General features: G+C 35.9%; 2 protein-coding genes across 6 annotated transcripts in view; one reads left to right on the forward strand and one right to left on the reverse strand.

Moving 5' to 3' along the window:
• The window catches only part of TDRD12 (tudor domain containing 12), a 62,430-nt gene extending 50,660 nt beyond the window's left edge, over nt 1-11,770 (forward strand). The window contains exons 25-32 of one of the 2 annotated variants that reach the window (XM_020985039.2): nt 2,142-2,234; nt 3,668-3,840; nt 4,856-4,983; nt 5,977-6,040; nt 7,032-7,145; nt 7,237-7,390; nt 7,491-7,557; nt 8,979-11,770. In XM_020985039.2, the coding sequence (XP_020840698.1) occupies nt 2,142-2,234; nt 3,668-3,840; nt 4,856-4,983; nt 5,977-6,040; nt 7,032-7,145; nt 7,237-7,390; nt 7,491-7,557; nt 8,979-9,070 (885 nt within the window). In that variant the 3' untranslated portion in view covers nt 9,071-11,770. Of the gene's footprint in view, nt 1-2,141; nt 2,235-3,667; nt 3,841-3,944; nt 4,115-4,855; nt 4,984-5,976; nt 6,041-7,031; nt 7,146-7,236; nt 7,391-7,490; nt 7,558-8,978 lie in introns of those variants that run through there. The other variant, XM_078150098.1, reaches the window with a different exon arrangement.
• The window catches only part of SLC7A9 (solute carrier family 7 member 9), a 63,598-nt gene continuing 41,803 nt past the window's right edge, over nt 4,104-25,898 (reverse strand). The window contains exons 13-14 of one of the 4 annotated variants that reach the window (XM_020985046.2): nt 12,925-13,029; nt 4,104-4,191 (exon numbers count right to left, since the gene is read on the reverse strand). In XM_020985046.2, the coding sequence (XP_020840705.1) occupies nt 12,965-13,029 (65 nt within the window). In that variant the 3' untranslated portion in view covers nt 4,104-4,191; nt 12,925-12,964. Of the gene's footprint in view, nt 4,192-12,626; nt 13,030-25,898 lie in introns of those variants that run through there. The other 3 variants (XM_020985047.2, XM_020985044.2, XM_078150099.1) reach the window with 3 other exon arrangements.

Genomic DNA, 25,898 nt, shown 5'->3' on the forward strand with positions numbered 1-25,898 from the left:
AAAATAGTTTGACATTTAAAGGTGATAAACTTTAGCTACTTCTTTCCTGCTCTCCCTCCCTTCCCTTGCTAAAATAAACCTTTTTTGTTCCAGTTAAATACTATCTATTCTTTGACTTTGTGAAACCTGTGAAACCAAAAAGCATTCCAGCTATGCTTTTTTCGAAATCATTTCTAACAATATTCGCCAGCACAGGCGAAGGACAGATCTCAGGGCCAGTGTCCATTGGAGGATATTCTGTGCTGACACCAACCTATTAATAACTACTCTTCAGGTTGGTCATTCAACCAGTCCCCAAATCCTGTGTGGAGGTGTATAGCACTTCTCATCATGAGTTTTTTGGAATTGTTGTGAATCATTGTATTGATGAGAGTAGCTAAGTCTCTCACAGTTGATCATCATTACATTATTGCTGTTACTATGTTCTTCTGGTTCTGCTCACTTTACTTTGTATCAGTGCATGTAAGTTTTCCCAGATTTTTCTGAAATCATCCCTTTATTATCTCTGTTCGCCCCTGCTGGGAAACTGTCAGCTTGTTTGCTTTTGTGGATGGCTCTGGTTTTGTTGGCAACCGTCTTTCTTAGTGCCCAGGACTTCTGGCTGACTTTTTGTGTAGTTCTGGGGTACAGTACTTGCTGTATTGTACTTTGTAATTAACATGGTACGTTTGAATCATTAGAATGCTCAGTTTTGTCCAGTGTGCCATGTGATAAGGGGTGGGAAAGTATTTAGTTTTAATTTATGGAATTTCTTGATAATTACTTTGGGTTGGGACAAATTTCAGGTTTCTGTTTGTGTGAGAGCTGTGTGGTCTGCTGTAAAGACCTCAACAGCTTCTGCACTTCATTAAACAAAGCAGCACCAAGGAAGTATGAATCCGCCATGTCAGGCTGTCTGAGTAAGATGGGCAATAAGAGCCGAAAGAACCTTTCTCACTGGCAGAGAGGTTGAGTTGCCGCTAGCTGCCATTTCTCCAGGAGTCTTCTCTTTCCTTCCCCCTTCTACTATTAGGCTCTAGGTCCAAGCTTTTTGCCCCCTCACCTCAGTCAATACCTGGTCCTGCTTAATACAGGTAAGAACCACATAAAAACCTGCCAGACTGGTCTGCAAAATTCCACCCGCTGGCGGGGTGCCCACTTCCACCCAGCGCCCCAGTGGACCTGACCTGTTTCCACCATCCTTTCTCACTGCCCTTCTTTATTTTAAGTATGTCCCTGCAACGAAACATTGGACTGGCTTTACTGTCTTGTTACAAGCTCTATATTTCCATGTACTGAACTGTTGGTATCCGGTACCTTAAAAACAAAACAAAACAAAAAAAACCTCATGTTGAAAATTTGTTTTTGTTCTAGCAGCCATTTGGGGACATTGAATCTTGGCAGTTATTAGCACAGAAATACAAATGTTGACAGCAGTGTGATGTGGATCTCTTCTTAGCATTCTGCTTGAAAAGAAGGGAGAATGTGATCTGTCAGAAGCAGCAAATGCTGTATTTGGGATCTATGACCCATGGATGCTAGTTCCCCTTGTACAGTTAAGTCAGCAGGTAATTGTGAAGAAAGTCACTTCATCTGCCAAGGTTTTCTCTTGTAAATGTCAGGGATGCCATTTACCTGATCATGAGAGTTTTATGTCATCATAGTTCTTGAGCTCTGCCATCTGGTCTAATCCTCACATTTTAGAAATGAGGAAACTGAGGCCCAAGAGAGCCTAGTAAGATAAGATAATCTAATGACTTGCCTACGGTCACCCAGATTGGTGTCAGAGGTGGGATTTGAACGCAGGAATGCTTTCTTCAATAGCTTTTTTTCACTATGCCACACTATTTTAAAAAGTGGCATAAGGAAAAAAATGTGATGATAATATGAGATGATAGCGAGAAATGTAAAAACACTTAGGTCATATATTGAAAGATAGTGGAAATTTTTTTAATCAAAAATATTCCAATAATTTCAGATGAATTTCTGTGATAATGAAAATGCATATATTTATGTCACTTTCTTTTTATATCTCCTGAATGGAACTGACTTTAATCTGAAGTAGAACATGTATAATATTGCTTTTATACTATGTGGATTTTTGTAGTGATTGCTCATTATAAATCAGTCTTTCAAGTAAAAATAACTTATACATTTTTCAGGTTACTAGATATATTCACCATAAAATTATGGGAAAACTACATGAGGCAAAAGTAGTACTGTCTTTGGGAAACACAGTTTGGGTTGATCCAATGGTAAGTGTGCCATTTTCTTACACGGAATATAATCTGTATTTATAAGGGAACCAAAAATCATCCCAAATATTCTCCCAAAAGAGTAAAACCTTTATGAACCGGAATCTAACTTCAGTTTTGGTGGACCCTTCTTTTTACTTGTGTGTTTTGGGCAGAAATCTAAATGATAAAGCAAATGATCAGAGATGTAGTTTTAAAAATACCTTCCTGAAAAGCATACTCCAGGAGATGATCTTTGGCATACATACTCCATCTTCAGCCCATTTTTTCTACCTTGTAGTTTTTGAGTATACAGACTTTAGAGTGATCATTTATTGTTAGTGTGGCAATAATAACTAATTTACATAGCATTTTAAGGTTTGTAAAATTTACATAGCATTTGACCTTTGGGGTCTAAAAAATGCTTAGCTTATTTTCTGTATGCTGATAAAATTATTCATTATAAAAGTGAAATCAATTAAAGAAAAAATACAGCAAATACTTTCCTCTAGGTTTCTCTTTATAGGTTTCAAGTGTTTAACAGTATACCCATTAGGACTGCAAAGGAGAGAATGCCCTCCCTCCCTCTACTCTTTCGCTATTCATTTGGACTGAAATTATGTCAGTTAAAAGTTGTTTATGAAGAGTCAGTAGCTGCCATCTAATACAGCCTCCCAAATAACTTTTATTTAAGAAACTAAGGGCTGTTGCCTCCAGTGTTTCTGATTTTGTTCTTAGATCAGATATCAGTGTACATTGTGCTTGCTGGTGTTGGGGAAAGATTTCCTCTTCCTTAAATAAACTTAGGTCAGGCCTTCTTATCCAGGTTTATTTACAAGCCTATTTCTTTAGGGTCAAACTTTGGAAAATTACTGCCATGGAAACCATGAAATACGTGAATCTTAGGATTTTTGTCCTCAAAATAATGTAGAAAAAGGGAAGTAATTGTTCTCAAAACTGTTTTATATTATGTTTTGTTTTACATTTGAGATATAGAAAACACAAATTCCCATAGATTCAGGGATTCTAATGTCATTTCTTCTGTTTCCTGATACTAATTTCTAGCCCACATCCATCTATATCTATTACTGCTGCTGCCAGAGGGCCCAGAGTCAGGGCACACACTTGCCTGGTTAAAAAGTAGGATATCTAGTGTGTGAACAGACTACCAAAACTACTGGAAATGAATTGTAGCTTTCTTTGTGATACAATCAGAAAAATTAAAAGGGGATCAAAAAAAGAAGAGTTTTTGAGAGAAGAGAGCAATAGATAATGTCTATCTAAAATCTCTCATACTTGGTGAATGAGGAGGGTAAATTTACAGTATTGTCTTTGGTGAATATATTCTATCATATAAGTAATTTTTTTTAGTCAGAAAGTACAATAAAGTAATTGAAAATGCTTTTTAAAATAGTGATTCTGAAATGTACTTCTGTTTGTCTTTCTAATACAAGGTCCATCTCACCAAGCTTTCAGATTTGAAAACTTCTGTAATTGAATATAATGTTCGAGCTGAAATTTTATCAATGGGAATGGGTACCGATAATCCAGAACATATAGATCAACTTAAAAAACTATGCCAAGAAAGTACAATGGTAGCCCTTCAAGAGAGCACATTCCAAACCACGTGAGTTAACATTTTATCTTTCTCTGTGTATTTGTTGTTTGAAACCCTGTTTTATATTTTGACAACTAAGATATTGGAATGCTTCCTGTAATTATCTTACCAAGGCATTGTGTGGTGCAGTGGAAACACGGGAGCCCTAGGTTTGAATCCTAGCTCTGCCACCTCCCTGAGGAACCTTGGTCAAGGCTGTGTATTTGCCTACTTCTGACAAAAGCTAGTCACTTCCTCTCTGTGTGCTTGAGTTTCTTCACATGTAAAAGGGGGCTTGTACTAGAGGATGTCTGAGGCCCCTTTCAGCTCTAAATCCACAGCCCTGGGATCTGTGGTTCTCGTAGGGTGAGTACTTGTTACCTGAAAGATAAAACAGAAGTGACATTAGTCTTACTTAACTCATGTAAAAGACTAAAGAATTCCTGCTCTGAAACTTTGTAAGAGGTTCGAATAGGTTTCCATCATAAAACATATTGTTCATTGAGCTTTTTTAAAAATGCTTTATTTTAAATAAAATTAAAAAATATTTTTTGCAGGGCAGTGATGTGATAGAAACCGTGTGGGATACATGTGTCCAGCTTTAAAGGATTTGGATAAATTTCTTAGTCCTCCTCACATTTGTAGAAATGAGTTTATGCCAGTATTATTTTCCTTTTTATTGTGAACAGTAGAGTGTTGAAAAGGGTTCAGTTTGATAATAATTTTCTATTAGTCTAGACTTCATGAATCAAAATTAAATATATCATATCTAATTTAACTAAGGAAAGAATTGTTAAAAAGAATCATATTTAATTTTATAATAATGGCTAAGAAAAATTACGGGATATCTTGCTCAATTTGGACTTTTATAACATGTACTGATGAAGAAGCTCTGAGCTACTCATCCAACTACGTGTTGTAACATAACATGCCTCATGTGCGTTCTTCATCCATCTGGTTTTTTGTCTGAATGCCTTTTTAAAAATCTATGTCTTAACCTTTGGTAAACATTTACTTAGTAGTAATGGCAGTGTGTTCTATTTAGAATACCTCCTTTAACACCCAACAAAAGTACAGAGGAGACAGCTGACCTGCAAAGCTCAATATCAGATGATGACAAAATTTCAGAAAACAATATTTCCAAACAAGTGAATACAGAAAATCCAGAGTCTGGTAAGTACTTATGAAGCAAGTATTTAATTTTCTTGTATCAAATATATTGCTTTTTGAAAACATGACTAGTATTTGTGCTATAGCTTTTAAAGACATTACACAGGGGCAGCTAGATGGTGCAGTGGATAGAGCACTGGCACTGGATTCAGGAGGACCTGAGTTCAGATCCGACCTCAGACACATAACACGTACTAGCTGTGTGACCCCGGGCAAGTCACTTAACCCCATTGCCTAGCCAAAAGAAAAAAAATAGACATTACACAAAGGGATGTAGACTTTAACATTTAGTCATTTTTACTTTTGATATCATGACTGGACTAAAGCGTCTTAAAATGACACATAGGGTTTTTGTTGCATTTTGTATAGCATTTGTATTTACATATATTATCTTATTTGACCCTCCAAATACATCAATCATGCAAGTACTTTCAGTTATTCTTACTATTTGACAAAAGAGGAAATGAACTAAGGGATGGTAAGAGACTTCTTGCTCTTTGGGGGCAGCCAGGTGGTACAGTGGATAGAGCACCGACCCTGGAGTTAGGAGACTGACTGAGTTCAAATCCAGCCTTAGACACATAACACTTACTAGTTGTGTGACTCTGGGTAAGTCACTTAACCCCAATTGCCTCGCCAAAAAGGAAGAAAAAAAGAGAGACTTGCTCATGGTCACATGTCTAGGTATCTGAAGTGGGATTTGAACTCCTCTGGACCAGCCAATCTCTTTTCACTATATCATGCTGCTGCTTCAAAACTGTTAAGGCTTTTTTTTTCCCTTTAAAGGATTTTAATTTTCACTATTAGTAAGCATATTAATATTTACCCCATGAATCCTGAGTCACAAGGAAATGTTTATCCTTTCATTTCATTGTCTTTAGTTTGTATGAGAGTTGTCAGCTGCATTGCACTTAGGTAAGTAGTAGGGTAAGGAAGGTCACACTGTACAGTGAAAGGTATGGTCAGTGATAAGCTTATTTTTTTTTCTTTTCATAGAAGTGGTATCAGAAAATAGTGGAGATAATTACATTAAAGAAACAAGACAGCAGCAGCATAAAAGGTATGACTCCATAATTTTAAAGAGATTTTCTTTAACAAATAAGCATTTACTTAGGTAGTTTTAACATAAATATACTGCAGCAAGGCAGCTCTCCTATTTCTCCCTGATTCTTCATCTCTTTCATCACGCCTCAAATACCGCTCCTTGTCCCCATGCTCTCATCTTAGGGTTCACTCAGTACTTAACTGAGAAAATGGAAACCACTCATTGTGAGCTCCTTTTTTCTGCACCTTAAAACTCCTTGGTATGAGCCCCTGTTTTCTCCTGTACTCTGACCCTGACCTGACCCTTCTCACTACAGCCAACACCTCTATATATACCCTTGGTCCAATCTCCTCCCTTTGTCCATTGGGTTACCCCCACAATCATTTCTTCAGTTTCTCGCTATTTGTTGCTTCTTTTCTGACTTCAAAAAACATGTCTACATCTCCTCTTCCTTAAAAAATCCTCAGTAGATGCTTCTCTTTATCTCAAGCTGTAATTCCCATATAGCTTCTCCCTTTCACTGCCAAATTCCTAAAAAAGAGCTGTCTATACTTGCCCTTCTCTTACTTGTATATCCACCCTCTGCAGTATGGCTTCCAGCCTCATCACTTGCCTGAACCTGATGTTCCCAAAGTTATCAGTTACCTCTTAATGGCAGAAACCTTCCCACAGGTTGTCTTGGAATACACTCTTCTCTCATTCTACCTCTTAAGAATCTCTGGTTTTCTTAAAAACTTAGCTCAAGTACCCCCTTCTACATGCAGTATTTCTTGATCCCTGCCCACAACTGTGGTGTCCCCCCCAAAAAAAACTACCTTGTAATTATTTTTGTACAGACTTTTATGTGTACATGTAAGTGCCTGGGGGTCAGGGACTGTTTCACTTTTTAGCTAAAACAGTGCCTGGAACATAATTGGTATTTAACAAATGTTTGTTGGTTAATTGACTAATTGGTATCTCTCTCTCTCTCTGTCTCTCTGTCTCTGTCTCTCTCTCTCTCTCATAGTTTCCACCCAGAAATAAAATGGTTTCAAAAAGAAGATGTTGTAGTTGTGAGGATAAGGCTAAGAAATGTAAAAGATCAGAAATGTAAATTTTTTAGAGAAAGGGTGGTTTTCAGGTAGGTCTATGTATGTATTTTAACAAAAAAAAAAACAACTGGAACCACTTGACTGTGTTAAAAAAGACTAACCTTACTTATTTTAATTTAGCGCTTGGGTAGGAGATAAATTTTACTTGGCTGATATGGACCTACATGCAAGTATATTAAAAGAGGAATCCAAATGTCTAATTAAGAATGAAGAACCTATAGTCACTCTTGTAAAAGAGAAAAAAGAATCTTGGCATAATTTGCTCAAGAAAAGGGTAATAGATTTTAATGATTTTTAAGTCTTAATATCCTTGGTGTATGTATAGATATATTTATCTTATTTTCTCAGTTAATGTTATATTTTATATTTAACAGAATCCTAATGTGTCTTTCGATTTTGATCATTGGGAGGAATGTGAAGATATAAGCCCCTTTTCTAATGGTAAGACTATATTATTAGGAAACAAGGAGAAAAATTTTAAAGAGGGGGAAAAAAAGTGCTTATTAGATAGGGGCTGTATGTTCTAGATAGGGCTATATGTTCAAAGCCAAGAAGAGGGATACTGAAGGAGAAGCAGCGATGGAGTGTGGAGTTCAGGACTTTAGGAATTTAAACCTCTCTGAGACATTTTACTTCTATTACAATTCATATAAGAGTTCACATTCATTTTTTTCCACATAGCTGTTCTGTTGTGAACATGTTTGGAAAGCTTTCTGTTAGCCAAGTAGATACAGAATCTTTTAGCAAGAGTGGGATACATGTACCTTTCTTATTTCTTATGCACTACACAATTTTAACAATTTGAGTAATTTTTTTTTCCTTTTGAAGAATGATATCTCAGATTTATACAACACTTTGTTTTCCTCAAAACAAACCTGTCAGGTAATTAGTGCAGGTGGTATTGTCTCCATTTTACAAATGAGGAAAATTCTTTGTCCATGGCTACACAGCTAGTTGGGACTGGGATTGTAATTTGAATCCACATCATGCCTGCTGTACTACAGACTTCTCACTTCTGTTGCCACTTAAATGAAAGTTTGTTTAGTTTCTTGTAGTGAGACACCTTTTTTCCTCCAGTGCTGTGTTGAGTAATGAGTTTGAGAACCATGTTATGAGCTGTTTAAAAAGTTCTTAGCAGGCTTATTAAAATAAGACAATAATGTGGAAAAACATACTTTATTTAATCTGTAACATATCCAGATTTGTATAGACAAGTTGTGTTTTATGACCTGTCATAAACATATAGCTATTCAGTCTAAAAATAATGCTACATATAAAACAAACTCTCCTTGTACCTATGGGTTTGATGGCTTATAAGCTAGAACTCATCAGCTGAATTCAGACAAAAACTGAAATGGAAACTAATCTAAGTGCAGGAATTGAAGAGTACAGGACATCCAACTCTTGACATGTTAGTTTTGGGATGAGAAGTGTTGCTATTTATTGCTTTTCTGTACTGTGAACTTTATGGTCCTTTAGCTTACTGATTTACTTTTTTTTTTCTTTAAGGAATTATGTACTAATAAGCGTAATGATAAGAAATGGTTTATTTCTACATTATTAGCATGACATATTAACTGACTCTTAGGTTTTGAAATGAACACATGAAACTATGCACAGAAAAGATTTTTCTTGAAGAAAATGATTGAATAAATCATTTATTTATAAAATATATTTATTAATAAATAGAGAATATCTAATTACTCAGTACATAAATTGTTCATGCTCGAATTCCAAAGAATAAACATTGTGCTATTACATGTTTTGATATGAAAAGCATTGACTGAGCTTACTTGGCTCCATATTATGAAATAACCAATAAGTGTTGAATTTACTGAATTATGTGTAATTTTTTTTTTAAGTTGTGTGCTCTAGAAAGGTACTCAACATTGGTGTGCAGATAAATGAAGATATAGATGATTCTTCTGAGGACAGTGAAACTGAGAGTGAATAGCATGCAAATTAAATTCTGGTTGGAAGACTTTTACAGAGCAGCGTCTATCACTGCACCTGCAAGTTGAGAAGATATGCATGGACACATCTGAGGAAGAAAAATCATATTGTCTATAAAAGTAGTCATTTAATTTATTAATAATAAGAATTACTTAGTTGTTAGTTTATAAAGAAACCAAAATTAGGGAATAACAAGAGACCAAATTAAGGGAATAGCAAGGGAATAATGGGAGGGGACATTGGATACTTAAGGAATGGTGGTAGATATTGGTTACCTGGTGGAAAAGATATATGCCCAGCTGATAATGTACCTTCTGTTTTACCCCTTCTCCTCTTCAATATCATTTAGCTCTGACAAAGTTTAAATTTGATTAGCAGATAGCAAGTTTTGATCCCCCAGGTGGTAAAATTAAGACTTTCAGCCTATTAATTTTACTTTAGATCTGTGTTACAAAGCAAAAACTTGTATGATTCATTGGCCTGCTTAAATTATTGAAATTTATAATTCTGTTCTAATGAATAGGCTTTCACCTCATAAAATTATACTTTAAACCGGTTTATTAATCCCATTATTTCCTTATTAATTAGGCCTTAGGGATATGAATCATCATCTTCTTATGGTTATAGGGTGTAGATGTTTGAATCAGTTTGCATTAATATGCATATATGAAACAATTTGATAGTCTTAAAATAATTGGCTTATTTTTCCGGTGGTATACTTTATGAACACTAAATTCACTCTTTGTGAAGAAGAGGTGTAATTAATGACTTCGACATCATTAATTTTAAATTAATCTCAAGTACACTGGTTAAAATTGGATTGACCTAATCTTACATCTTTATGATCTACAGACCGTTTTTAAAAGAAATACCTAAAGAAAGTCCTAAAGTAAAGATTTTTCTGAATGCAAAAGTTACAGGTTCTGTCCAAATAATCCTTTGTGCCATGCAGGTCCGTGATCAGGTCTGTGTGGGGCTCCATGAGTTTATATGTCACAGAGTAACCCCAAATGGGGAAGCAAAGAAAGGTTGCTTTTTAAGCGAGATTGCAAAGGCTGACAGATTTTGGCACTCAGAAAGTTTAGATTTCACAAGTCCTGGAATGTCAGAATATTCTTAACCAATTGGCAATACTGAAGTCATCAAGATCAGGTATTTGGTTGAGAGCACATGTAGAACTCATACTTAGTCTGTATGTGTGTCATAGACTTTCTTTTCAAGCTTTATAATTTCCATTAATTTGAATTACCAAATTTTCTTCCTTAAAGTTTTTTGTGTTCATTAATACAATACACATTTCTGTTTGAACATATAGGCAGATTTAAAATTTATAAGGTAGATGTGACTTAATGAATGGTGCATTGCACTAGTGGTCTTAGATGGTATTTAGGCATTCTCCTTTTTGTTTAGAAAAAAGAAAGAAAAAAGGTCCTTTCCTCATGGAAGTTGGCAATAGAAAAATACATATATATAAATATATATGTATGTTTGATAAAAATCAAAACTATATATATAGAAATATACATATATGTTTGATAAAAATCAAAACTCTTCAACTGTTCTGTGAGATGGAGTGAAATTAAACTTTGCGTCTCAGTTTTCTCATCTGTAAAATGGGCTACTCATGGAGAAAGAATTTCGGGGGACAATCACAGCACCATTTTAAAGTAGTATTTCTAAGAACAAAGTTAAGATATTTTTCCCATGATGAGATCAAGTTAACCCTTTTTGCCAGAGCGGGTGGGGATTTTCTGACTTTATATAGGTAGATATAGCTGTGTGTGTATGTGTGTGTATTTATAGTAGCTCTTCCCTTTTGCCATTTGTTAACTTTAAAGTTTAGTGAATAGACTTTTGCTCCTACCAGTGATGTTGCATATTGAGGGATGGAGCTGCGGGTCAGGGAGGGAGGTACATACAATTCAAAGTGAAGTTAGATTTTCTTTTTTGATGGTTGAATTTCAACTAAGTAAAAGGTATCAATATCATCATGTACTACCTCCAGTGTTTCTCAGTACTTTTCTTACTTTAATTTGTACTTATACAACTTGCATTCCCACAGAATTATAACCAACCCATTACAATATAAGCCTTATTCATGAATTCTCTTTTTGTGTGCTCAGAGGTAACCCAGTAGTCTATAGGATTTCATTACTTTCTGTCAGTAGTTTATCTCTTTTTCTTTGCCTTTTTTTTGTTCCTTTATGAAACCTTTTTTGTAGCCAATGATAGAACTGCCTAAAGATGTTTAATCCTAAAAAAATAAAAAGCAAATAGCTAGCTTAAGTTGTGGTGGCCTTTTATAAAAATAAATGTTAAGTTACTGTGATTTTTTTTATTCAAACATTTTTAAAGCCACCAATTGGTTAATTAAGATTTTTAATTATATAATTTTAATTTAAAAGTATGTAATATGCAAGTGCTATTTTTGTATTAGAACATATACTATTGACAGATTTAAGACTTGTAAAATGTGATGTTACAACTTTTTTATAATGGAAACAAGGCTTCTGTATTTCAGGTTCCACGATAAATATTTTCTTGGGGGAAAAAACTAATCTCTTAAATGGTTTAATGTGATGAATAACATGCAGAGTTTTGTCTTATGGTTTCTTATGTCAGTTGCCTGTGGTTTTAGTTACACATTGTAATGGGAAGTGGGAATATGTCATCAATAAAATGTACTTGTTTTCATACAAAAGTGGCGTCCAGTTTTTTTTTCTTCTTTTTACAGTCTTTTCATTGATTAATGACAAAGTGTAGTAGCTAAAGAGTAGATCTCGGAGTGAAAGAGTCTGTGCTCAAGTCACATGTGATTCTTACTGCCTGTGTCTCTGGGCAAATCACTTAGCCTCAGTGCCCCAGGAATCTGTTTCTGATCTGCTATGATAGGAGGAGGTGGCTTTACTGGCATAACCATATGAAGGGGATATATGTGGGGTGGGAAAGGGAAGTAGGGGAGTGGAATAAAAGTCAAATTTTATTCCTGGGAATTTTCTCCTCCTTCTGTTTCAAATGCTAATGAAGGGCATTTGGGTGCCCATGAGAGCCACTGACTTGAGACTACAAGTCAGTATAAAACATCAAATTGATGTGATCTGTAAGACTAGAAACCAATGGCTTGCCAATGATATTCACACAAACCGAGATGCGATCAGTTATCCAGATTAGTTATTATGTTAAACATAGATATATAAACAATCCCTTATTGGTTTGATTCTCTTTGAAATAAAAAAAATTATTTAAAGGAAGCAGATAGTTCACATACTGGCTGTACCACTTAATACTGAATCAAACTTTTTCTGGGCCTCAGTTCCTTCATCTGTAAAATGGGTTTGGATTTGACCTTTATATCATACTAGCTGAACTATTTCAGAATTACAATTTCTGAAATATTTGTTCAATTTCAAATATACTTTTCTGAAACAAAGTTTCAAAAATAACTGAATTCAAGAATAGAATCCTATGTTCAACAAACAGGTGTTCATGCAGAGCAAAATGTTAGGTGTTAGAGAAAATAAAATTTAGTTAAATAAGATACAAAAAGCATTTGACCATTGAGTTTAAGGAACTTATATTATTTTAAATAAATGCATGGTTCTTTTTGTTAAATAAGTCACCACCACAGCTGTGGCATTTTATTTACCACTCTCCTAATTTTCAATAGGGCAGAGTAGCTTCCTTAGCTTGCTAATTTTAGCAAACTCCAATTGCTTCTCCCAGCTATAAATTCCAGCCAAGAGAGAATTGTGGATCTCTTTAAAAAAAAGAGAGACATTACAAATATATGTAAAAATTCTCTTGGAAAAAAAAACACGTGTACATCAAGAAGACATAATCACAAATATTCCGTACAAAAATACATTACGTGGCTCGATGTATTAAAAATCAAATGTTAGTTGAGATCTTCTTCTGGCGGGACAACTTCCATAAGCATCTGTAAGTGCATGGTGATGGGTTCTGAAATCCCAAAGTTGATATAATTAGAAATACATATTACAGGTGGCATTTAATCCAGAAAGTCATTAAAAGTCAGTCAGTCATAGAATTCATTATTTGGTGAGAGATTTTTACTTGTTCACTGCCTATAATACAGGGTGTCCCAAAAGTCTTGGTGTAAACTTGTGCAGATTTAAGCTTTTGTAGCTGACGATGGCAAAGTAAACAGAATAATAGCCTAAAACTGCAAAGTTTTAAGCTTTAATAGTATAAAGCTTAGCACTTAAGACTTTTGGGACACACTATATATATAGTACATGACTCCTTGATTTGCCATCTTCTCCCTACACATTTCCACAAGCCAGAACTGTCCCCTATACACTATTCCCTGGAGAATAATGTTCATTTAAGGCTGTTAAAGTATTGGAAACTAGAAGCCATTTCATAGAATCTTGAATTGGAAGGGATGTGAGTTTATCTGGCCTAAACTATACCTAAACATGAATTCCCTGTCCAAGCCACTCAAAAGATCTTCGTCTTTGCTTGAAAATTTATACTTACTTCTATACAGCCTCTAATTGTTAGGAAGGTTTTCCTTTACATCAACCCTAAATCTGTCACTCTTCCCTCTGGGGTCAAGCAGGATTCCTTTAATCCCTTTTCCATGTTTCAGACCTTCAGATACTTGAAGATACTTGAAAATGGCTAAAATGTGTTCCCTATGTCTTCTCCAGGGTTCATCCCTTTTTCCTTCACATCCTCCTCCTAAGGTATTATCTCTAGGTGCTTCACAGTCTTAGCTGTCTTTATGGTTTCTTGTTTTGTCTTTCTTAAAATATGATACCCAGAACTGAAAACAATACTCCAGACAAGTTCTAATCAGGGCACAATGTTCTTGACACTATACTTGTCAACACAATCTGATTTCATATAGGTTTTCTTTTTATTTCTGACTCATATTGAACTTGAAGATGAATTGTATAATCACATCTATTGCATCTCATATTTATGAAACTGACTTAAAAATTTTTTTTTATCTATTTGGTTTTGGTTTTCAGCATTTACTTCTGTAAGATTTTGACTTTTAAATTTTCTCTTCCTCCTTCCGCTCTTCCCTCCCCAAGACAGCGTGCTGATATAGGCTATATGTGTGCAGTCATATTAAACATTTCCACATTAGTCATGTTGTAAAGAAGAATTAGAACCAAAGGGAAAAACCATGAGAAAGAAGAAATAAACAAAAAAAAATGGTATATTTAGATCCCCATTCAGATTCCACAGTTCTTTCTCTGGATGTGAATAGCGTTTTGAAACTGATTTTTTTTTTAACCCAAGTATAGGACTTTGTATTCATCCCTGTTAAATTTCATCCTATTTATCCATTATTAATCCATAATTATTAATCCAATGTTACAGACTTTTGAGAACTTTTTGGATTCTTATTCTTAACCTGTTAGCTATCTGTTTCAGTTTTGTACCATTTGCAAATTTGATAATTATGCCATCTATACCTTTATCCAAGTCACTGGCAAAAATGTTAAACAATATAGTGAGGGCCAAGCAAGGATCCTTGGAGCGTTCCACTAGACACTTTACCTTTCTACTATCCTACGGCCCCTCTTGTGATTTTAGTATGCTAGGATGTAGTTAATATGGCCTGGTGACTTGAACTCATCAAAGGCAGCCAGGCACTATCTACCTATGATCTTGATTTCCGCTCCCTATCAGACAGTTTTTGTATGTCCTTTTGAATCCAGAGACTATTCTCTTTGACAGGAAAGAAGAAACCAAAATCAAAAGAAAGGTTAAAGTGGTTTGGCCTTACACATGGAAATCACTGACCAACTCAGATTTTTGAAGAATCACATATCTCCATCTAGACAGTTTTCCTTTCTCCTTAACACAATTTTCTGCTTAAGTCTTCAGAATCTCATTCTTGGTAGCTTCTCATTGTTTTGAGCTGACATCCTGCAGAATTTAGTCCCTAGGATTCTACCTATTTCTCTGAACCCTTTAAAATCTGCTCTACAAAATCATAAGGGATGTCATTTTGTCCAGTTTTCTCTCCTCTGTAATGAATTCTAAGATAGAGTGGTCATTTATTTCCAAGGTTTTCATCATTTCCTGGAGCACAGATCCAAGAAATAAACAGATTGAAGATTTGTCAAAATAGTTGACTTGTGGTAATGGACATGGGCGCTAATGATACTGTCAGGAGCCCAGAAACTATTGCCAATGGTTATGAAGTCATGAATAAGGCACTAAAGACCATTAAGGAGACAAGGTGTATTTACCTTACTGCTTTCCCAGTAAAGGCAGGGAATGCAGAAGCTAAAAAAAAAAAGTTGTATTTAGAAATGAGCTACTTTTTCCAAAAGTGAAATGCATTCCTCTAGGGGGCAGTGGGTCCCCTCTTACTGAAGAACTAGATAAGTAGAAATAACATGACTTAAGTAAGTGGTGTTAGAGAAAGAATTGTAGAGAAAGATAGGAGTTGGATTAAATTCATGTGTAGGTTTCCTTCCAACTCTTAGGTTCTGTGAGACATTAGTGTTTAGTGGAGATACAGAACTCTAAGGTCATGGAAAAACCAAAAGTGTGTGGAAAAGTCAGGACATATCTGCATCAATGGCCCCCACAATATCAGAAATACTGAATCATAAATCACATTTCCTGAAATTTTAAGAATGGATAGAATCTTTCAAATCAGAAGGCAATTCTTTCTGCATAGTTGATTTATACTGCCGTGACAGACATCTACAACAACACACAAAAATATTAAAAATATAAAAAAATTTTAAAGGTGAAATACTTGCCAAGGAATCAAATAGGACTTGGATTTCTGGAACATAACAATATGGGGTTGACAGTCTCCTGGACAAGGATGGAGGGTACCTAACAGGTTAGAAGGTTATTTGCCAAGTGTCTTGCAAATGTAATCAAAAGGGTGTTCAATTTAAAAAGACGAAAGAGAAGTCTGCCTATGTATGTTCATCAAGCTAGATACAGTACAATAGAGAGGTAGCTATAGTGAAGGAGAAAAGAGCAATTAAGACAAAGGACACACAATCCAATAAAGAAGTCAGGAGTAAAACTCCTGGCTTCATGTGTCCATAGGTAGATACCAAAAGTTTAGACAACAAATTAAAGGAATGAGAGGTTCTAATGCAAGGAATCATTAGGGGTATATGATCAAAGGGCCATATAGTCAAAGCTATGATTTTTCCAGTAGCAATGTATGGTTGTGAGAATTGGACTATAAGGAAAGCCAAGCACTAAAGAATAGACGCTTTCCAATTGTGGTGCTGGAAAAGACTTTTGGGAGACCTTTGGACAGCAAGAAGATCAAATCAGTCAAGACTTTAACAGTCAAGAAATTAACTCAGACTATTCAATAGAAGGTCAAATACTGAAGCCACATAATGAGAATACAGGATTCACTGGGGGAAAAAACCCTGATGTTGGGAAAGATTGAAGAAAAAAGGAGAAGGGGACAGCAAAGGATGAGATGCATAGATAGTGTCATGGAAGCACTGAACAGGAGCTTTGAAAGACTTCAGGAGATACTGGAGGATAGAATGGCCCGGCATGCTGCAGTCCATGGGATCACAAAGAGTCAGACACAACTGAACGATCGAACAACAATAACAACAACAACAAAAAATGCAAGGAAGCAAAGTTGATTTCATCTGTAACACTGATTTAGTGGGATGAAACCTATGACTGAAGTATGGTTCTGGACTGACACATTTTATTATTTTTTTAATGGACAAATAAAAGGAGGTATGAGTGGGTGCCACTGAATATTTAACTATAGATAATCATGCGAGGAAATCCAGGATCCAGAGTAGAAAAGTGTAGCCAAAATCATTTGGATAAAGATCAATGGAGGGAGAAATGGAAGCAATTTTATCATTAGAGTTTACTATGTACCACCTGGATAGAAAGAGGAACTAGATGAAGAATTTGGAAAAGATTATAGGATTGTAGATGTTTTTAAATTTAAATTTTTCAATGAACAAAAATGTTTTCCTGCCCTTCTACCTTTCTTCTACCTTCCCCTATTAAAAAAATAAAACTCGTAAAATTATGCATAGTCAAGCAAAACAAATTTCCCTAGTAGCCGTATCCTTGCAACATGTCTCATTCTTTACTCTGAGTCCCTCATTTCTCTGTCAGGAAGTGGGTAGCTGGCTTCATCTTCACTCTTCTGGGGTCTTAGCAGACCGCAGATTTAGAGCTAGAAGAGACCTTAGTGTTCATCTTGTCAAACTTCCTCATTTAACAGATGAGTAAAACTGAGGCCCAGAGAGGTTAACTGACTTCCCCAAAGTCAGATAGGCAGTAAATAGCAGAGCCAGGATTTAAACCCAGGCCTTCTGATGCCAGATCCAGACCTCTTTCCACTGAATCACCCATCCTCCCTTGGAGGCACGACAGATTAGTGATGGACTTCAATTAGCCAGACTTTTATTAGAAAGCTCCCCACAAGGGGCAGCTAGGTGGTGCAGTGGATAGAGCATCGGCCCTGAAGTCAGGAGGACCTGAGTTCAAATGAGGCCTTGGACCAAACACTTAACACTCACCTGCTGTGTGACCCTGGGCAAGTCACTTAAACCCAATTGCCTAAAAAAGAAAAAAAAAAGCTCTCTACAACAAATAGAAGAGCTAAGAGCTTCTTGATTTTCCTTAATGATAATTGAGTCCTAGAAAAGTTGGCGAAGTTAACAAGAGGAAACTTTGTGTTTGACTGTTACTAACTGGAAAAATTGACTGCAATGTGGAAAGGATAGGAGCCTTGCAGTGAAGTGACCAGCTCCCTCCCAGAGTCTACAATGGAGAAGAAAGTTAGTCATGTCTGACATGTATCCAAGATTTTAGAAAAGGGAATTTCACAGGTTTCAAACACTTCATCAATTAAAATTCTGCAGGGAAAGCCAGATCAGGAGAGATGGCAGATAACAGAGGCTTAATATGATTGTGGCATAGTCCTATAAAAAGAATTTCAATAGCATATAATAAGCTAAGCCAGGGGAGGAGAGTGAGGCAATAAAGACTTTTTAGCTACAACCAGAAAACGATTTTTAAAAAAGGAATAGGATCAGGAGTGTACTCCTTGGGCTTTCTGAAAATTCACAACACATTTTAAAGTTTAATCTGCATAGAGAATAAATCAGACCCTGATTTGTAAATTTGTCAATTTCTGAAGAGTAAATGCTCACACTGAAAATTTAACAGTAGGCTCTCAAGGGGGTAAAAGTTTCAACCTCCATCCTTAGATAGGACTACTGCTTGGGATGAATAGGGTGACAAATTGATGACAGAGAGAAATAGAATTATTTTATTCCTTTTGTTTCCTTTTATAGAAGATGGTCTTTGGACTAAAAAGGATAGAACAAAAATGATAACAGGATTTACTACCCAAGATGAATAAAGAAAAAAGGCAGCAGCTAGCTGCCCTGAATGAATTCAAGTCATCCGACCCAGATTAATTACATCCTCGGGTACTAAAAGAACTGGCTGCTGTGATTTCTGAGCCACTGGTTGTCAGCAATATGTGAAAGAACATGGAGAATAAGAGAGAGCTATAGAAGGGCACATGCCATCTGGACTTTCTAAAAGGGGAAAAAATAGTCTGCAATCTATAGACCAGTAAGCTTGACTGATTCCTGGGAAATTTTTAGAACAGATCATTAAAAAAGCTGGTGAACTTTTAGAAAAGGAAGAGATGATTACAAAAAGCCCACACACTTCCATCAAGAACAGCTCATGCCAGACTAATCTTACTTGGTTTTCCGTCAGAGTAGATCAAGATTATGCGCTAGATGGAGTTTATCTGCATTTTAGCAAAGCATTTGATAAAGTATCTCATGCGATTTTGTGGAAAGGATGAAGATACAAACTAGATGACAATACAAAATGGATGGATTTGGAACTGGTTGAATGGCCAGAATTGTTTCAATGTCAGCTTGGCAGGAGCTTGACCTTGTGTTGTTTCATATTTTTATCAGTGATTTGGACAAGGGCACAGATAGCATGCTTATTAAATGTGCAATGCCACAAAGCTTGGAGATAGCTAACACACTGGACAAGAGAGTCAAGATCCAAAAACCTTGACAGGTTAGAGTGCTGAGATGAATCTAATAAGATGAAATTCAATAGGAGAAATATAAAGTCCTATACTTGGGTTAAAAAAACCAACAACCAATTTCACAAGTACAAGATGTAGAAGAAGATGAGATAGTCATTTGTCTAAAAATATTACATATAGAATTAAATTAATTAAATATTAAATTTTAAATTAAACATTAAATGTAGAGCTGCAAGGGATCTTTGAGGTCATTTAGTCCACTCTTTTTATTTTACAGATGAGGAAACTGAAGTTAAGAAATGGTAAATGACTTGTCCTAGTGGAAAAGCTGGGAATCATGAACTCATATTCTCTGAATTGAAATTCAATGTTTTTTCCCGTACAACAACCATAAGTTGAGGATTTTAGTGGATTACAAGCTTAATATGAGTCCATTGTGTGATATGGGAGCCATAAAAAGCTCATGGGATCTTGAGCTGCATTAAGACAGACATAGTTGGGGCAGCTAGGTGGCGCAGTGGCTAGAGCTCCAGCCTTGGAGTCAGGAGGACTTGAGTTCAAGTGCGGCTTCAGATGCTTAACATTTACTAGCTGTGTGACCTGGGGCAAGTCACTAACCCTGATTGCCTCACCCAAAAGAGAGAAAAAAAAAGAGAGAGGCATAGTTTCCAGGAAGAAAGAGAGTCATTTTTTTCCTGTGATCTGATCAGACCATATCTGCAGGATTATGTTCCATTCTTGGTGTTTTAGTTTAGAAAGGAAATTAACAAGTTAACATGTCTAGAAAGAGGACAACTAAGATGGTGAGGGGCCATCCGAGGATAGGTGAAATGTATGAAGTCAAATTTGTCTCACATTAGTATCACTAGGTTACCTTGATTGATACCCATACTTTGTATATTTGTATGTTAGACATCTAGGTTTTGCTTTTGTTTTATTAGTTCCTTTCTTGGATTTTTTTTTTTCCTGTGAATTTCTAGATATTTCTATGGCAATACTTCTTATGTTATAAGCTATCCTTCAACATCTAGGTTGGTGAATACACACACACACACACACACACACACACAGAGGCATTTTACTTTCTCGCTCATTCCTGTTGATGTTAAAGATTTGTAAGAATTCAGGCAAATGCAGTTTTACTAGCTCTTATTTGTTATCAAATCCAGAGGAAATGCATTTCAGAGGAACTCTGCCCAATGAGCAACAAAATGAGAATTGGTATTTATAGACAGGAGCATTTAAAACTACTTGGTATTGTTAAAACAACAGAAAGGTGGATCAGTGGAACAAACTTGCTAAGCAACAGTGAGAAGTCAAAAACGGCAGCCCACTGTTTGATAAGCACAAATTACTGGGTAAAAGACTCCTTATTCATCAATAACTAATGGGAACACTGGAAAGAAGTTTGGCAGAGAATAGGTTTAAACCAGTATTTATAACATATGCAACCATAAACACCAAAAGGATACTTGACTTGACTATAAAAAGTCCCAGGATTAAAAAAAATATAGAAGAATGGAGAAGAGCTATTTTCACACAGCTATAACCAGGGGAAGAATTTTTTTGGACCTACTTTTTTTTCTAATTTATTATCAACTTATTTTTAACATTTTTTTGATAATTTTTTAAAAAAATATTTATATCTTTTGTTTTTACATCATTTTTATTTCCAGATACATGCCTTTTCAACTTCATACAATGACCAGAAAGTCATCCTTCATAATAAAGAAGAAAAGAAAAAGGAAAAAAAAAACTAGCCAATACACCAACTGAGTCTGATAGCATATGTAATAGTTTACATTTACAGTTCCCTAACTCTTCAATGATATAAGGGAGGTTTATTTTCTTACCTCTTCTTTGGGGGTCAAACTTGATCATTTTAATTAGATAGCATTCAATTTCATTGTTGTAGTCGTGTTTTCTTATTTTTCTGATTCTGGTTACTTCACTTTTCATCAGTTCATATAACTCTTCCCATGTTTTATATTCCTCAAATCTTAGAGAGTAGTAACATGACATGTCAAAATTTGTTTAGCCACCCCACAATTGATTGGTATCTACTTTATTTCCAGTTCTTTGCTACTATAAAAAAATGTTATAAATATTTTGGCCTTAGCTACTCTTATCAATAATATGATTCACAACAATTTCAAAGGACTCATAATGAAAAATGCTATCTAACCTAACAGAGAGAACTGATTAACTTTGGGTATGGATTGAAGCATTTTTTCCACTTTATTTTTCTTGCTTTTTTTTTTTTTGCAACATGGCTAATTTGGAAATATGTTTTGCATGACTTCATTTGTATATTGGGCATCTTATTGCTTGCCCTCTCAATGGGTGGGGTAAAGGGTGTAGGAAGGGAAAGAATTTAAAATTAGAAATAAATTTTTTTTAAAAACATTTACAAATTTCTTTTGGTATATCTTGGAGGTTTCTTTTCACTATCTCCTTGGAGTACATGGCTAGCAATGGGATATCTAGGTCAAAGTATTTTAGTCACATTCTTAGAAAAATTCCAAATGAATTAATGTACCTGTCTTTCTGCAATCCCTCTGGCACTGACTATCCCTATCTTTTGTCATCTTTGTCAATTGACTCAGCATGAAGCAAAACCTCAGAGTTATTTTAACTTACAGTAGGAACACCTAGATGGTGCAATGAATAAACTTTCAGGGTTGTGATGACCAAATGATATAACAATTGTAAAGTTCTTAGGATGATGCCTGGCACATAATAAGTGACATATAAAAATTATTAATATTTCTCTTGTTAGTGGTTTAAAGCAATCTTTCATAGGTTGTTGTTTGCAATTTTTTAGAGAAATATTTGCTTGTATTCTTTGACTATTTATATATTGGAGAATAGTTTTTGGTCATACATACTTCTGCTGTGTAGCTTCATGTCTTAGGTATCAAACCATTATCAAAGATATTTGAAATAAGGCTCCCCCTCCCCCCACCCATTTTATAGCTTCTCTTATTATCTGTCTTACTTTTTGTGATTACCTCCATCCCTTGTTTGGTAAAGAACTCTCAAGGGAACAGTTCTTTATTAGACAAGATATAAAGGTGATCATAAAAGAAAACAAATCAAATTTATATTGCTTTAAAATGTAAAGCTTTTATGTGAACAAAATCACTGAAGATTGAATATAAAGAAACTGACAAGCAGGGAAAGTAGTTACATCAATTATCACTGATAAAAGTCTAATATCCAAGCTATATTGTGGCTCTATAGCCACAAATACATAAGACCAAGAAGCATTTTCTAATAGGGAGATGGTCAAAGAACATGAACAGTTTCCAAAAAAAAAAAAAAAAGAATTGCATAATGTAAATGACCAGATAAAAACATGCTCCAAATCACTTATGATGAGAGAAACAAATTAAAACAATTCTGAGTTTTTATCCTCACAGCCTACATATTGGCAAAGATGAAAAAAATAAAAACAGTCAATGCTGAAGGGGATGTGCGGAGACAGGAATATCAAATACACTTATGGTGGAGCTGTGGATTGAGGCAAGCATCTTGAATGTCAATTTGGAATTATTAAAGAAAAGTGACTAACCTTCCAATGAGTAGAACTTGACAAGAAGAAAACTAAAGCTTCATGTAAGGAAAAGCTCCCTAACAATTAAAGTTATACAAACATAAAACGGGCTGTATTGTAAATAAAAGGTTTCACCTTAGTTGGGTCTGATAGATTGAAGGAGGGAGGAAGGAAGGGAACAAACATTTATTAAGTCCCTACTATGTGTCAGGCACTGAGATAAGCACTTTACAAATACTATCTTATTTGAGTCTCACAACAATTCTACAAGGTAGATGGGTGCTATTACAATTCCAATTTTATAGTTGAAGAAACTGAGGCAGACAGTTTAAATCACTTGGCCAAGGGTCACAGCTAGTAAGTATCTGAGGCTAGATTTGAACCAAGGTCTTTCTGACTCCCAGTGTAGTACTCTATACACCATGCCACCCAGATGCTTTCTTATGTAAGTGTAGTCTAGACTAGATGAACACTGAGATCTCTTGTAATTCTCAAATTCAGTGATTTTATGATTCATACTATTTGATACAATGACCCTATTACTGGGTCTATATCCCAAGGAGATAAAGAATCAAAAGTCAAATATAATAATAATAATAACTAGCATTTCTATATTCCTTTAATGTTTGCAAAGCGACTCACAAATGTTATCTCATTTAATGCTCACTGTCATGTAAAGTAGGTACTATTCTTACCTTATTTTGCTGATGAGGATACAGGGTGAGAGATGATGTGACTTGCCCAGGGCCACACAACTAGGAAATGTTGGAGGCAGGATTTAAACTAAAGACTTCCTGATTCTAGGTAGAACATTCTATCCATTGTACCACCTAAGTGCCCACCCCCCAATGTATATACCAAAATATTCATAATGTCTTTTTTATGGCAGCAAAGAACTAGAAACAAAGTAGGTGCCCATCAATTAAAGAATGACTGAAAAATCTATGCTATTAAAAGCGAAATGGAATATTACTATGTAGTAAGACATCAATGCAAAGAAACTAATGAAAATTTGCATAAGCTAATACAGAGTAAAGGGCAGCTGGATGGCACAGTAGATACAGTGTTGGACCAGGAGTCAGGAAGATTCATCTTCCCAAGTTCAAATCTGGCTTCAGACACTTACTAGCTGTGTGACCCTGGGCAAGTCACTTAAACCTGTTTGCCTCAGTTTCCTCATCTGTAAAATGAGCTAGAGAAGGAAATGGCAAACTAGTCCAGTATCTTTGTCAAGAAAACCCCAATGGGGTCATGAAGAGTCAGATACAACTGAAACAACCCAACAACAGCAAATGCACAGTGAAATTAGCAGAAGCAAAAGTACAATAATCACAGTAACTGCAACAGTGTAAAAGAAGGTCACTAGAAGGAAGCTAACCAGAGATGGTCTTGGAGAACAGACTGTGAAGCAAACCACCCCCAGCAAAACAGAGAAGGGGACTACTACAACAATGCCATCAGATTTGGGCAGTGTATCAGGCCCAACATAATCAGACCTTGGAAGATAGCTCTAATCCACACCTCTTTTTAATAACCATGTGAAAAAACCAGTAATAACTTGATATAGTAACCTACTTCTGACCGTGATTGGAGGTCAGGGACAAATTAAGTTAATGAATAAATGCCATTAGATATTTGATGTCTTCTTTGCTACAATGGAAGGTTTGGACAGAGAAGGGATGCCTTTCCAGAAATGATCATAATGTATTGTCAGAAGGCATCAATAAAACTTTTATTAAAACAAAAGATAGTTCTGTAGAAATAACATTTAACTATATGAACAAAAATATACCTCAAGTATATCAGAAAGAGCACAGTTATTTTCAGATCTTAAGGGCTGAATTTTTTTACTTTAATGCCAACCAAATTAGTATTTTACATTATATAATTTATATCTCATGTATTGACAAATAATTTTTAAACTAAATTTTGTAAATTGAATTTGGTTGTGATCCCTCTGCAAAGACTTCCTATCTTATTTTTCGTGACTTTTGCAACTTAGTTTTTAAATTAACCTAAGTAGGCTCATTGGAATATTACATGCATACTTTGGCTTCTGGGAGCCAAGATGGTGGAGTGAAAAGGTAGTCGCTCTCACTCTCCCCTATCAACCTCTGAAAACCCAGAAAATATCACCCCAGAAAAAAAAACCCTGGAACACCGGAACTAGAAGAAGGACAAGGAGCAGCAGTGCAGCAGCCCAGTAAACGGGTCTCCCAGTGCCTCAGCAAAAATGAGGGAGGCAGAACTACAAGGGGCCCCAGGCAGATAAGTATCCTGTGGCATTCATCTGAAAGGAGGTGAAGAAAACAACCTAAAGGCTTCCTAAAGCCCAGGCCTTGCTGATTCCAACCCAACACCAGGTGAGCAGTGGGAGCCCTGCAGCCTCCAATTGTGAAGAAATCCTGAAGCCCAGGTGGTAGAGCAGGCAAACACCAACACCTGGACCTCCAAGTGCCTCAGTGAGGGTGGGGGGAACCAGTGGAAATCAGCTCAGAAAACCACCAGGTGCCTCGGCACTCCACCACAAAGGAATCTCCCAGTGCATTAGCAGAAATGAGGGAGACAACACTTCAGGGCACCCCAGGCAGATAAACACCCTGCAGCACCCATCTAAAAGGAGCTGAAGAAAGCTAAAGGAAAGGAAAACAGGCAACCTAGAATTGCCTGAAAGTTCCAGCCTTGCTGATTCCAGTGCAGAAACTATACAGCCTCCAATTGCCAGCATAAGAGGCCCCAGCACACAAAGCCAGTGACCAAGACCTAGGCTCCAACACAAGAAGCTTGGGTCAGTACCCTCTGTTCCCCAGCAGGAGAGCTCAATCTCTTTAAAGGCCAGGGAATAAAGAAACACCATGAGTAAAAAGAAACGTACCATAGATTCATATTATGAGAAGAGTGAAGATCAAGACAGAAATTCTGAAGAGGACAACATTGTCAACAAACCCACGTCTGCAACAACAAAAGGGAATATGAACTGGTCTGAAGCCCAAAAAGCCTTCTTAGAAGAGCTCAAGAAGGATTTTAATAGTCAAATGAGAGAGGTAGAAGAGTCCTTCAAAAATACAATTGGCCAATTGGAAAAAAAATACACTGAAGAAATCAAGTCCCTAAAAAACACAATTGGCCAATTGAAGAAGGAAGTACAAAAACTAACAGAAGAAAACAATCTGTTAAAAACTAGAATTGGACAAATGGAAACTAATGTCTCTATGAGAGAGCAAGAATCAGTCAAACAGAAAC

The sequence above is a fragment of the Phascolarctos cinereus genome, unplaced genomic scaffold (assembly GCF_003287225.1).
Source record: "Phascolarctos cinereus isolate Bilbo 61053 unplaced genomic scaffold, phaCin_HiC Scaffold_2;HRSCAF=192, whole genome shotgun sequence".
Taxonomy (NCBI): domain Eukaryota; kingdom Metazoa; phylum Chordata; class Mammalia; order Diprotodontia; family Phascolarctidae; genus Phascolarctos; species Phascolarctos cinereus.